Here is a 14,693-nt window from a genome sequence, read left to right as displayed (position 1 = left end):
TTTTGCACTGAGCATAAAAGCAAATTGTCGAAGATATCATACCCATAAGCTCCCTTTTCTACTCTCCTTTTAATAAAATGTACTCCATATTGATCACATATTTCGTTCACATGTTTGCTTAGAAATTGTCGTTGGACTTTCAGGTTTGCCATTAAACCACTTAATTAACTTAGCATTATATTTCTCATCATATATACAAAAACATGATTTTATCTTGAATTTTTTGTATAATAGATAAATGGGAGGCATTTGTTATATAAGCCACTAAAAATTAAAGATTTTTACTTTGTTGCTAACAGGTCTTTTGTTGACTCTGGTTGGTGTAGGAGATGTAGGAGTTTCTGTAAGTGTGGGTTTGACTCAGTGCATCTCATAAAAATATATGGTTAGGATTTGAACATTTATTTATAAAATCATAATGTTTTTCTTAACTATTCTACAAGTCAATGTACAAGGTCTCTCAATCGTTCATAATGTAGCTATAGTCATTTAATATCCATTAGTTTCCTAGAATAAACAACACTAGTGATTTTTGCAATTTGTAGAACAAGACTACTACTTTTAACTAGCATACACCTATTTTATTATCCATTATCAGACTTTCAGTTGAATCTTTACTTGGAACTGTTATTTTATACTATCAACAATCATTGCTTTGTGACACAATATTACTGAGCATTAGTCTTTAACACTCAAAGGTTTGAGAAAATCCTAATTTTCATATTCATTTTGAAAATGACAAAGACGTATCAAATTTAATTCCACAAACTATCAGAAGGTTCTCTATGGCCAAAGTTTATTTTGGTGCTGCAAACTAATGAGTTAACGCGAAGACAAATTCTTTATGTTTTTACTTTTGTTTTGCCGTTTATATATTCAATTATTTTCTTTATTCATCTTTCATTTATTTGTTTCTATAACTGGGATTTGATTCCATTCATTTTACTAAATCTGTTGAAGTTATATGGCAGGCTTCCAGGACATTTGGCTCATCTTCTGAGGTTATGAATGAGTGATCTGTACACATTTTTCTTTTATGAATGGTTTGGAATTTTAGGTGGCATCCAACTCATGGAAGGTATACTTCTCTGATTTATTCTATAGTAAAAGCAACAAGTTAGAATGGCCTTTTAAAGATGCCATTGGCTTCTATGATTTTTCATTGATCCGCCTCCCATCTCTCATGCCTCTCAGAGACACACATTGAGAGACTCCCCTTTACAGCGCTTTCCCATTTACTTGTGATTTTTATTTTTATTTTTTTTTTAATCGATTTTTAGTATATTTTATTTTTACTAATCGGCATCAAACTTTTCTTGGTGATTTCAAGTGAATTTAATATTTAGAAATTTCAAGTGAATTTATAATAGGTGACCCTGTTGGAGGGTTAGCCGTTGCGCGATTGTAACCATGCTAATCATATCACTGCATCCATCACGAAATGCAAAACCTGAATTTGATTCTTACTACATCCTTCCGATTTTCGTTAATTTATTTGGTCATATCATATTGCAATTTCATTTTACGTCTCATGATAGGCATTGAAATGTTGCACTTATAATTGAATTATTACGAGTAGCTTGTTTTGTAATGAAGTTACTATTCTTCTTAAAGAGGTGAAGTTGTTTAAGATTGCCATACTTTTCTCTTTTTTCAACTTTCCTGATTGCTTTCATGGAGTATGGTGATTGTTTTCAAAGATACATATGATATGAATATATCTTTGGGTTCATCTTCAAATGGCTTTCATACAATATAACTTTGCATCGTTATTTATATAAAGCCCATGTTTGAGCCACATTTTAGGGCAAAAAATGTATTATTCATGTCAAATCAATGAGAAATGTGCGGTTAAAAAATAAGGAAAAGTTTTAAATTTACGTGTAATATTATTTTATTGAAGAATGTATGGTTGAAATGATATCCAATCACTGTTTAAAAATGTATTTTTTTAAAAATAATGTGGTTCAAACAAGCCCAAAATATATTAGTTAGTCTACATAGTTAAATATTTTGATGTTCTAAAATAATTTATCCTTTTTTTTTTTAACAAAATCACTTCTAAAATTGTAACAATCATCGTGCAACACACGATCTTTACTAGTAATAACGATGATGATGATGATGATGATGATGATGATGATAGAGCAATACGAACATATATTTATTCTATTATGGGTACTTTACTTTTTTATCAAAAAATAACTCCGCTTGTATATATCAAATTGATTGAGTCATTTCATCTAAGTAGAAAATTATTTTCCCCTGTATTATTAGAATCTAATGACTTATTTAAGAAAAAACAATGGAATAGTCAATATCAAGACAGGAAACGTTCCAAATCCTTGGTGTTTATTTATTTATTTTTCCTTTATGAACTATCTTAGATAATAGGATCGACAAAATGATATGTAATTGAGAGCAATTTTTGCAAGGTTGAAAAATATACGCTAAACTACGTGGAGGGAAAATATATTATCCTAATGTCCTGTTTGGACTCCATTTTATTCAAAATTTATTTTTCTCTCTTCCATTTTAATCACATTTTTCAATAAAATAATATTACATGTAAACCTAAAGTAGTCTTTCTGTTTAACCACCCCTTTTTTTAATAAAAAAATCACTATTTCAAAATACATTTTTTTCCAAAACACATTTTAATAAAATCCAAATAGGGGCCAAAGAAGTTATCATGGTATATAAGACAAGCATAGTTAAATCAATATAAAACATGACTCAATATCAAGGTTTTAAACGCATTACGAGTTTTTCAATCCTAAATAACAAGCAACTAAGTAAGAGTAAAAGTCATTTGGTCATGTTTAAAAGTCTTTTTTCATAAATTCGATAAAGTACGAGTTGCAATTATGAGATATGCTATAAGTATAGGAAATTATTCACAAAGGGTTTAGATAAGGTTATGTAAATATTGAAGTCAAATCGGCCTACAACCTCTCCTCAAAACACATAATAGCAAATAGGCAATAGCTCAAGATAGTTTTAATCTATTACTTGGGTCCTCCCTTAAAAGCAAGTGGCCAAATATATTCACACCTAATTGGCCTCAAATGCTACTTGTTTGATTATAGTTAGTCTCAATTTGGCCTCCATTAATTTTCATTCTATTAAATTTCATTTTTCTGTCTCTTAATTTGAACCACACAATCTTCCGTAAAATAATATTACATGTAAATCGAAAACTTTTTTTTTTCAACCCCTCATTTTTAAAAAAAATATTATTTCACCCATTTTCATTTACATAAAAAGGGGGCTTAATAAGTTAAAGCTCCAAAAAGGCTAGAAATATTTTTTGAAACCACATGGTTTAAGGATATGATGATAAATATGGAAATCTATTTAATCAATTTGTGTCGATTCTTATTATATATTACAAAGACACTCAAAATAAGTTATATAATATAAAGACACCCTAAATTTTATTTTGCACAATAGATTCTCCTTTTATAGATATAAAACGTAATACTTGAAATAAAACCTAATTTCCAACTTTAGAAGTAGAAACTAATATTAAAAAAGTGGTTATTAAAAGTTGGGCACGGCTAAGGTAGGCGTAGGGTGCCTATCTTTGCAAGATCCACCTAGAATTCAACCTAAGAGAATTGTTCCTTACCTGATTTATAGACTAGTCGATGAAGGCTAGCTATTCGTGATCACATGAACTAAAAGATCTGCATCATCAATTGAGAAAACATATTCGAATTTACGTTAATATTACCACAAGATTTCACAATATTGAAGAAAGATTAGAGTTTTATAGTAACGATCCAAATTTTAACAATTTAGATCATTACTAAAACTTTCATTCCATATTAAATAAATTACTCAAACATCTGAACTAGAAAATTTTTAGTTCCATCAATAAAATAAATAAATATCTATGAAACATGTTCTAAATCCTAATTAACAAATTTTACAGGGAAATAAAAACTAAAATAACAATGAAATTAAAAGTCCATAGTCAGGTTGCTACAGATTTATTTTTATTGAATTCCATAATTTCTGGTATCACGAATGCACTGCATTGCCAGTCAACCAACGGCTTGTTTCTAATCTGTGAGGAGTGGGAAAAAAGGTGAGTACAAGGAAATACTCAATAGGATATGGAAAATCATGGTGCAATCCCGAATAAAAATATTTAAATCACGCGTCAAAATATCATACAATCATCATATCTTTAAAAATCAGTATCAATAAACATTATATCTTTGGTATCGGATGGTGATAACATATATATCATATCATATCTTTAAACTTCCATAAGCATAATAATTCAACAGTATGAAAATAAATAATTTAAACGGGATAAAACAACTGCACCTCATTATTCTACATTTAACTTGCTTTAATTTTGGAAGACAAAACAAAAATTCACGTTCCAACAATTCATTTTTCCGCCTCTACTTATGTGCTGTGCATGTATAATTTTTGTGTCCTCTCTATGATGTCATGCATCTATATACATAGGCTATAATAACCTAATCTTCAAGAGTTGGCACATAGTGGGAAACATGTAGGATAAAGTGGGTAATTGGATAAACGTAGAGGAAATCGAAATTAAAACGATTTTTTAGACTACGTCTTAAAACATCTTCAAGAGACTCTTTAATTTTAAAGAGCATATTCTACAATTTAAAGAGCATCTATAAATTTAGCCCCCGTTTGATACCCATTTTTTTCAAAATGTATTTTTCTTTTTCTTCTCTTTAACAACACATTCTTTATTAAAATAATATTACACATAAATAAATAAAAATTTCCTTAATTTTCAACCACACACTTCCCATCAAATTACTATTCTAAAATACATTTTTACATAAAAATGACTCTTAAACACCCCTTTAAAGAGTAAAAATTTTAAAGTGCTCCAATAAACTCTTTATTTTTAACATTTAATTTTAGCATTCCCAATATGTGTTTATTGTTTTTAACATTTAATTTTAAAGTGCTCCAATAGCCTTGCAATGATTCAATGAAGAGATATTTACATTTGGACATATTATTTAATTAAATCAATAAATTGTGCATTGGAAGTTGGAACCTTTGAAGCATTAAATTATAGAGATGTAGGTTTGGATCTCCAAATTTAGAGAGTCAAAACCCACTCTTTATTTTAAAATGTTAAATTGAAGAGTCTATTGAAGTAAAATTTCAAAGATTGACTCTTTAAGATTGAGAGTATTCCACTTTAAAGAGGCTCTTGGAGTTACTCTTATCAATATAGGATTCCTACACGTGCACTAACCCTACAAATTCAAAATCAAAGTAAAACGCTCCATACACATGACACGTGGCATGGTACATTTTCATTTAAAGTTTGAATTAAATTGCAAAACTAGATTTTCATCAAAATCTTCAAACTGAAATATCTTGGAGCTGACTCATCCGAATATACTTTTTCTCGAACATGATATATATAATTAATTACGAGCTATCCAATGAGTAAAATACTAATATATTTATCATTACTCTATCAATATTTAAATATTTGACCAAATTAAAATTGAATTTAATATATTTATCATTTTAGTCCTCCACCTTTTCAAATTTAAAATATAGTATATAAAATAAAATAAATTTTAGTATGTGAAAATTTACGGGACTTTACATTTATCTTTTATAAAATAAATTTTAGTATGTGAAAATTTACGGGACTTTACATTTATCTTTTATCTCAGTTCTTTAGCCTCTATTTCTTCTCTACACCAAGAACATAGGCCCATCCTAATAATTTTATATATGATGAAATATTAAGGTGAACTCATACATGTTCAAACTTCTCGAAGTACCACCGTCACACTTATAAATTCTCGTCGCTATTTCAATCTACCTTAATGTGAAGGTCAAACGATAGTCAAAAAAAAAGTACGCAGTATGACAAAACTCCACACGTTCCAACCCTCAAAATCATAACTATTAATATTTTGTGAACCCATCCAACGAGAAAGTAGGAGGCAAGGCCTCCACGAGATAGCATATCACCAAAGAATGAGACCCTGACAATTAATGTTGAACTATTCTATTTGTAAATTGAAAATATACATCTTTGTTGACATTCAATGAGGTGTAAAAACATGTGTCATTGATTGTTTTAGGAAAAATCTACATGTACATAATTATTGTACATAATGTTGTCCATAATGTGATGTGACAATCATATGGTTGTTGATGTGAAAGTGTGAGATTTGAATTAAATTTTAAATCCAGTACCACATGTAATTATGAACATCATTATGTACATATGCACTTCCAATTGTTTTAAGTGCTGTTAAAGTCAATGACAAAAATGTTGGTCACCTCATGCATTGCCAACCAAACTGTACTTGTAGTTAGACTAATTAATAATGTTTAAAAGAGACAATTATATTTAGTGTACATCATTGTTTACACCTTTATTTACTTCATACTACATGTCGTTATCTCATTTGTCAGTAAAAAAAAATAAATGGTTTTTTCATACACTTATTTTTGACAATACATCAAGTGTCAACACAAGTGTATACAATTGATGTACAAGAAATCCTAACTTGTTACATCATTGGACATAATAAAACGTCCAAAGGCTCTTGAATAAGGACAGTTTGCACGTGATTTTTTTTTTTAATCCAGGTATCTACTTTACAGTGACTAAATTTTTGGAGTCTACATCTTGGCCCCTCAAACTGCAGACAGAAATTTTGCACGTGATGTTGATTTTATAAAACGTGTACTGAATGGAAAAATATTCATTTTCAGAGTCGTCGACAAACTTTCTACATTAATAACTTAGATGAAAATTTCATTGTCAATCCTTCCCTCATCAGTACAATTATATAGGTTAATTAATTTAATAAATTAATTATTAACCAACATTAAAATTTTTAATAATTCTAAAGTATATTCGATTTTCTCATTACCCAATGTAGTCAAATTGGGCCTGCTTTCAACTTAAAGTGTTGTCTTGGAGACAGTGAATCTATGCCTCTTTATAACGTTAATAATGTATACAACAACAAGGATAAGAATGTGAACCCATTTTTAAATTGGGACCAAATGTCCATTAAACGATGTATTGTTTATCAATTATTTTAATTAGACAAAGATCACAATTGACGTTTGTCGTGCATGATCTAGTGAAAAGCATATACATCCAATTAAAATAATAAATAATGGTGAACCGATTTGCGAATTGATATGAAATATCCATCAAACAAGATCTTATTTCCATGTCGAAAAAGGGAAAAAAATAATAATTTTATTAGTTATATTAAGAGGCATCAAATTAAAAAGAATTATTCTTCTTGTGCAATCAGGGTTGACATTGCACTTACAGGAGGACCCACGATTTTTTTATTCAACGTGAGTCTCCTTTCCATGTGTCTAGTTGTCAATCGGAATTGTCAATTCCAGTTGTACACATAGTACAACTGAACACAATTTCAACAACCGGTGTTACTTTTATCTGTTCCTTCCTCTCTCTGTGTGTAAATCCCCTCACGTGTCAATCACACCTCTGAATCTTCCTAATGACCGACTCAAGCTGAAAATTCCTTTACCTCTCTCTCTATATAATCTATAAAATCACATTTCATATCTCATCTATTTCGCTCATATTGTTCTTAACTTGCTCAAAACTTGCTTATTTGCCTGGCATTATATCATGAAGTTTGGTAAAGAATTTGCATCTCAAATGGTGCCAGAATGGCAAAACGCATACATGGATTATCAGTTTCTGAAATCCCTTTTGAAAGAAATCCAAATTTTTAAGCAAAGAAATAAGCCATCAATAAAGCAAAATGGTGGCATCAAACGGAATCTTACTCTCTACAGAGCATTCAGTGGACTGACAACACGCAGAGGCGATTCTCCCAAACCCCAAAATCTATCAGACCTTGAAAGTCAAGTCATTCTTGTGAATACAGTGAGAAAAAACGGCGAAGAAGGATCGGAGACTATGTTTCTCAATGCAGCAGATGAAGGAGGAGAATCTGAACTGGTTTACTTCAAAAGACTTGATGACGAGTTTAATAAAGTCATCAAGTTCTACAAAGCTAAAGTGGAGGAGGTGATGAAGGAGGCTGCAGATTTGAATAAGCAAATGGATGCTCTAATTGCTTTTCGGATTAAAGTGGAGAATCCAAAAGGGTGGGTGAATAGCTTGGAGGAGACCAAACGTCTTGCTTCGGATGTTGCAGCTTCTACAGCTGCATTATCTGCATCTACTCCATCTTCAGCCAGAGCAAACAGTAAGTATATATATATTTTAACAACTTACAAGAAATTTTTAGTAAATTTTTTTTTTATCTTTCATTTGTTTAGTTCTTTTAATCATTATTATCATACCGATGTGATCATCGTCCTTGACAAGCCATTAGTTCACCAGATTACTGGTTCAACCAATGGGTCATTGCATGTGGGTCATTCCTAACGTATCGAGTTTTGAAACTTCTTTTTAAATAAATTAAAGTTATAAATACCTAAAAAAACTGATAAAATAAAACTTCTAAATTTCTATAGTTTAGAAAATATTAGTTTAAATGGTATAGTGCTAAGCAATAGGGTATATCACATAATTGGCTCAGGTTCAAATCACCAAACAATTTTATATCTTGAAGTGTATAAAGTGTTGTAGTAATGGGTTAGTTCGAGTTGGCGGGGAATTTGGGTTTTAATTGAAATCATTTTGCCGGTTCCTAACTGATTCATATGCTATCCGGTCAAAATATGCAAACCGGCCGGCACTGAGCCAGGTTTGGTAATTTTGGTCGGGGCCGATTTTAAGAACTTTGCTTTTAATAGCCAGCCTTGTTAGAAGTGGCAATGGTTTGTCTCTGCTTACACCTTCACTTGAAGGTGCATATGTCGAGTACATGTACTCAGCCTGACTAGACAGCTGAACCATAGGGTCAAGTTGGTTGATTAAATGTTCAGGTACTTGGATTTTGCCCGGACCAACTTAACCTACTACTTTTATACTCATTTTATGTGAAACAAATATATGTTTTCAACTTTTATTCTTGTTCACAATTACGACACACATTTTCCTTTTTCAGCCTGAATTATCTCCATTTTGACTTGTGATGCATCAGCGTGCCCCTGGCGTCAGCGAGTCTGTGTGCGTATCAAATGCCAATACGATCAAATACATTTTCGATACGCAAAGTGCCATGACGAAATTTCTATTGATTTCTTAATGTCCGACACGACTGGAAAGACTTGATCTAAAAGCTTAGTGTGTGTTTGACAAAGCTTAAATTTTATTTTAAGCCGGTTAAACTTACCTTTTATCTGCACATTTTTAAGTACCCACAACTTACTATTCACTTATTATTTTAAAACTAATAAGCACCTCTAACATGCTCTTAATCTATAGAGACAACCTCCTTACATTAAAGTTGCGCTCGCTTTTCCCATCATAGCCTAATGCATACAAGTTTTCATTAAATGGGTGGCAATGAGATGCTTTGATACTACGTTAACCCACTTGATGTAAAGACCTCAACAAAAATGAAACGTGTATGTAGGATGCATGTTTCTAAACCATAACTAATTTGCAAGCATAGCAAACTACAATGATGCATTAAGTGATAACTAAAAATGACAGAAACTTCTTTATTTTGATGCAGGAATATTTCCAATGGATGTAATAGATGAAGAAAGTTCAAGCAACCCGGGGCAATCAGATGAATCAAGTGATGATAAAGCTGCCATTGACATTAAACCAGTGAATTTAAATGATCAAAAGTATAATCCAAATAGAATCAGGACCACAAGACCAGCACCTTTAGAGATACTTAACCATGTAAAATTTAACACTGCTCAAGAAACTCCTCGTTCGACCATTAAAGGGTTTCTTAATCTTCCTAATCAAACCGACTTAAAGTTCAGCAAGGCAAATTTGAAGAAAGCGGAAGAACAACTTAAAAAGGCTTTCATTGAATTCTACCACAAGCTTAGGCTACTAAAAAGCTACAGGTGTGTTGCCACTTTTTCTAGGAACATAACTCATTGCTGTTTCATTCTTGATTTTGTTGACACTGATATATTTTCTTTACAAATGAAACAGCTTCCTTAATGTTTTGGCCTTCTCAAAAATCATGAAGAAATATGATAAGGTATCTGCCTGTAAATTATGCTTTTATTTTACTTTTATCTGTATAAAAGCATATTTATTCAGATAGGAAACACTTACAAAGCTAAAAAAGAGAATTTTGAGTGATATATTAGATCCTGTCTTTTGCAGGTTACTTCAAGAACTGCATCAAAATCTTATCTGACAATGGTTGATAATTCCTATCTAGGCAGCTCGGATGAGGTGAGTTTTTGCGTTCCATAGGAAAATGAAGGTTTTTTATAGATAGAAATAGAAGAGAGAATTATGAGTTGCTCATCATTTTTCTATTAGAAGATGTATATAGAATGTACGAGTAAAATACTTATGAAGATAAGTTGATTTTTTGAAATTATAGGTAATCAAAGTGATGGAAAGAGTAGAGGCCACATTCATCAAGCATTTCTCCAACTCGAATCGCAGGAAAGGGATGAGAATCTTAAGGCCAAAGGTCAAGAAGGAAAGACATAGAATTACATTCTCAATGGGTAAGATATTTAGATTTGCTTTACTGAAATGAACTTTTATTTGGCAAGGAGGATTAGACAAATATGGGACATTATTAAAAAATAAAAACAAATTACATTTTCGAGTATGATCTAATACTGCATATCACCCCACTATGAGATTAATTTCTATTGAGGTCCTTGAGTATCCATTTCATCTAATATTTGTACCAAATATCTGCAGGGCTTCTTGTTGGCAGCACATTTTCTCTCATAATGGCCCTTGTTTTAATAATACGAGCACGAAATATCCTAGATAAACAAGGCAGAGTTGTATACATGGAAACTATGTTTCCTCTTTACAGGTTAATCCTTATTCTAATTGATCTTTTGATGTCCAAAAACTTAGCTATAGCAAAACAAGGGGAGTTGCGACTTTTAAGATAATATTATTTATTTATTTTTCCTCTTTACCAGGCTATCATTTAATCTGTCAAGTTATCATTTTCTTGCAGTTTGTTCGGATTCGTTGTTCTGCACATGCTAATGTATGCTGCAAATATATACTTCTGGAAGCGATATAGAGTCAACTATACTTTCATATTTGGGTTCAAAGAAGGAACAGAACTCGGCTACAGAGAGGTTTTACTCCTTGGTTTCTGTTTAAATGCACTTGCTCTAGCCAGTGTACTCGCAAATCTTGATATGGAAATGGATCCAAAAACACATGATTACAAGGCAATAACCGAAATTGTCCCTCTTGGTTTAGTAATGGTAAGATACTAGGATTCATATCACTTAGCCTTTTCAACATTTGTAATTTCCACGAATACTAATCCGAGTTTTTCTTCCACTGCAGCTTGTAATTGCTATTCTGCTATGCCCTTTCAACATTATATACCGCTCCAGCCGATTCTTCCTGCTTGTCTGCATATTACATTGTCTCTTTGCACCTTTATATGAGGTAAAGACATTATTTTCGTATATTTGCTAAAAAAATTTCCCAAAAGGACTAACACGGTTTATTTACCCCCTTCAGGTTACGTTACCCGACTTTTTCTTGGCAGATCAGCTTACAAGCCAGGTAATAATATCGACTAGCAGATAATTATAAAATGTGGCCATTTCCTCACCTTTTATATATTTTATTAATTCCCGAATCTTAATGCAGGTTCAAGCTATTAGAAGCCTACAGTTTTATGTTTGCTACTATAGTTGGGGAGACTACAAACTGAGAGAAAATAGTTGCAAAGAAAGTCATGTTTTCAAGACTTTCTCTTTCATTGTAGCAGTGATTCCATACTGGTGGCGCCTCCTTCAGGTATCTAACCAACATCTTGCTTAAACTTTTAAAGTGGACATGTTTATTTATTTAAATTTAGTCCTCACAAACAATTGAAAATCAATCCACAAGAATGAAATATGCTCTAATGCTTGAATAAGCATCCAATTCTGTTACGTCAATTTGAAAATTCTATTTAGGACAATGACTACTATTCTTGTATTTATCTCTCATACACACTATAAGGTAAGAGAGATAGATACAGAGACAGTCCTTTCCGACATAGAATGACGGGTTCCAACCAGGACTGACACAGTATCTTCATTGCTCAGTGTCTGCGCCGTCTGTATGAAGAGAAGGATGCTATGCACGGGCTCAATGGCCTGAAATATTTCTCAACAATTCTAGCAGTTAGTACCAGAACAGCCTATACTCTTAACAATGGAAATGTTTGGAAGCTCGTAGCTTGGATAACCTCAGCAAATGCAACTATCTTTAGCACATATTGGGACATTGTAATTGACTGGGGTCTTTTCCAGCGCAACTCTAAGAACATTTTGTTGAGAGACAAGCTTCTTGTTCCACATAAGAGTGTGTACTTTGCAGCCATGGTGAGTCTCAAGGATGGATCATTAAATCATCAGGTTATCATTAAATCTATTTTGTGTTTTGATGTTAGTACCCTTTTTTGCAGGTTCTCAATGTCTTGTTAAGGTTAGCCTGGATGCAGACGGTGATGAATTTCACAATTTTTTCCTTGCATCGACAAACGATGATTGCACTTGTAGCTTCTCTAGAGATCATACGTCGTGGTATATGGAGTTTTTTCAGGTTAGTTCCTTATATTTGCAATACAATCAACCTTCTCGTAATTATTTTTGGAAGAGACAGATAATTCAATAATCGGCACTCTGATGCTATTCAGGTCGAACCTAGTGTTTGCTAGAAGATGTAAAACTTGTCAAACTTGTAGCTAAATAAAATCTAGGACGTGATTGTTACACAATAATGGATAGTCAAAGATTTTAACTTGTTTTTCTTTTCTAATCCTATCTCGTGCATCCAGTCAGACATACCAAACATGCCCTGAGTACCCGTTCTCCATGTTTATTTACTATATTTTTATCAATCATCTGATTTTAATGTCCTTGTTTTTTCTTGCTCAGGTTAGAGAATGAGCATATTAACAATGTTGGTAGATATCGTGCATTCAAATCAGTGCCATTACCCTTCAATTACGATGAAGATGAGGACAAGGATGAATAAATATATTACTGATCAAGGAGACAACACAAGAAGAGAATATATTATAGTTGATAATGTATCATTCTGATAAATAAATCGGCGTTCCTAACTGATTCTTTCAAGGAAATTTTGTGATGTGGTGTGTAATAGTCTCACATGGTGAACTATCTTTACATAGAATAGTCAATCTAATATTTTCTAAGTTCTTTACTAAACAAAAACAAATATGGGAATGTAATATTTGATTTAGTGACCGAAAGTGGCATAAACAAAACCTCATTCATTCTATCAGGCAGCAATGTGTAAAAACATAAACAAGTATGAAACAGGCAGGTGCACAGCAATATGAATACCTTGTTAAGGGGGCAGTGATAGGAGAAGGGGTTCAAGAGGAAGCGTTTCGTATAGTTTCAGCAGCAGACGGATATTAGACTTCAAGTGCTCAGAATCTTCAATTCCAAGGCTAAATCGAACTAGCTTGCACTTTAATTCCATATTTTGGAGTTTCTGCCTCTTATCCCTGTGAAAAGCATCAGTACAATTTGTGAAACTGTTTTGCGGCTGTAGTCGCTAACAATTAAAAAGAAAATCAGACGATCATGTAAGGAACAAACCTCTTGAGACAAAGTCCCAAAAAAGGGTGTTTTATTGACGATGACTTTACAATTGGAACTAAATAGAATGCCTCCAAGGGGCGCAAGCACACGAGTATTGAAAGAAATGTTTAAATTTAAACTAAGAAATTAAAATTACATATTCTCTGTTTTGAGAGTGTTTGATTCGGGGTCTTTTGCTCTATATCTTCTCTTCCTTTTATATTCCCTTGATGATTTTTTCGTGATCAACCGCTTAGAAACTGCTTGATTGCTTTATAACTACACACCTTCTTTATGGTGGCTAACTTGTCATGGAACTGTCGTCTCTAACTGTTGCCATTACTCTTTGTCGTTCAACCGTCTTTAACTGAACTCCTTGAGTCGTCGAACGTGATAAGGTTACTCGATAACTGCTTCAATAACTGCACTTTTGATAACAATAACATCTTATATTTGCTAAGATCCTGGGCGATTCGAAGCTTTGGGCGAAAACAGGGTCATAGCTCTGGGCGATTGTAAGGCACTTCATTTGTTCAGATCTTGGGCGTCTTGCAAACTTGGGCAATAATGTTATTGTGTTCGTGGGCTTCCACTACATTCATTAGTAACTATATCTGGGCCTTTATCCTGAATTGCCCAGTTGGGCTTCATTCTTTGGGCTATTTGATTTAGGGATTCCTCAATTGGGCTTCATTCCCTGGGCTATTCGATTTGGGCTGCACTTTTAGTGTGTCAATAATTATCCCCCAATATGGCAGAATTAATACCAATTATTAATCTTTGCCATATTTACCTTGTGTTTCCCAGCAACATTTGAAATTTCCAAGAATTTCAATCATTATTTCCTTCCATAGCCTGAAAAAGTGCGACGCTACAAACCCTTATAAACCCCAAAGACACGCCATTTCGTTGTACCACTAAATCACGTCTCATTATTTCGCGCTTCTTTCTCGCCATACCACTGTTCATCTTCTTGCTTCTCTGCTACGTTTCTCGAGCAAACTTTAACAAAACTG

At 32.5% G+C, this 14,693-nt stretch overlaps 1 protein-coding gene across 1 annotated transcript; it reads left to right on the top strand.

The window, feature by feature from the left end:
• Positions 1-7,496: 7,496 nt before the first annotated feature.
• On the top strand, positions 7,497-13,334 carry LOC111381344 (phosphate transporter PHO1 homolog 3-like). Its single transcript, XM_023005125.1, has 13 exons — positions 7,497-8,243; positions 9,624-9,972; positions 10,064-10,112; positions 10,241-10,312; positions 10,467-10,596; positions 10,799-10,919; positions 11,070-11,328; positions 11,414-11,518; positions 11,594-11,638; positions 11,726-11,875; positions 12,169-12,447; positions 12,531-12,667; positions 13,003-13,334. The coding sequence occupies exons 1-13, from the start codon at positions 7,658-7,660 to the stop codon at positions 13,100-13,102; spliced, it is 2,382 nt and encodes a 793-aa protein (XP_022860893.1). The 5' UTR covers positions 7,497-7,657; the 3' UTR covers positions 13,103-13,334.
• The last annotated feature ends 1,359 nt before the right edge of the window (positions 13,335-14,693 follow it).

The sequence above is a fragment of the Olea europaea genome, unplaced genomic scaffold, assembly GCF_002742605.1.
Source record: "Olea europaea var. sylvestris unplaced genomic scaffold, O_europaea_v1 scaffold2290, whole genome shotgun sequence".
Taxonomy (NCBI): Eukaryota; Viridiplantae; Streptophyta; class Magnoliopsida; order Lamiales; family Oleaceae; genus Olea; species Olea europaea.
This window is presented reverse-complemented; position numbering and strand designations above follow the sequence as displayed.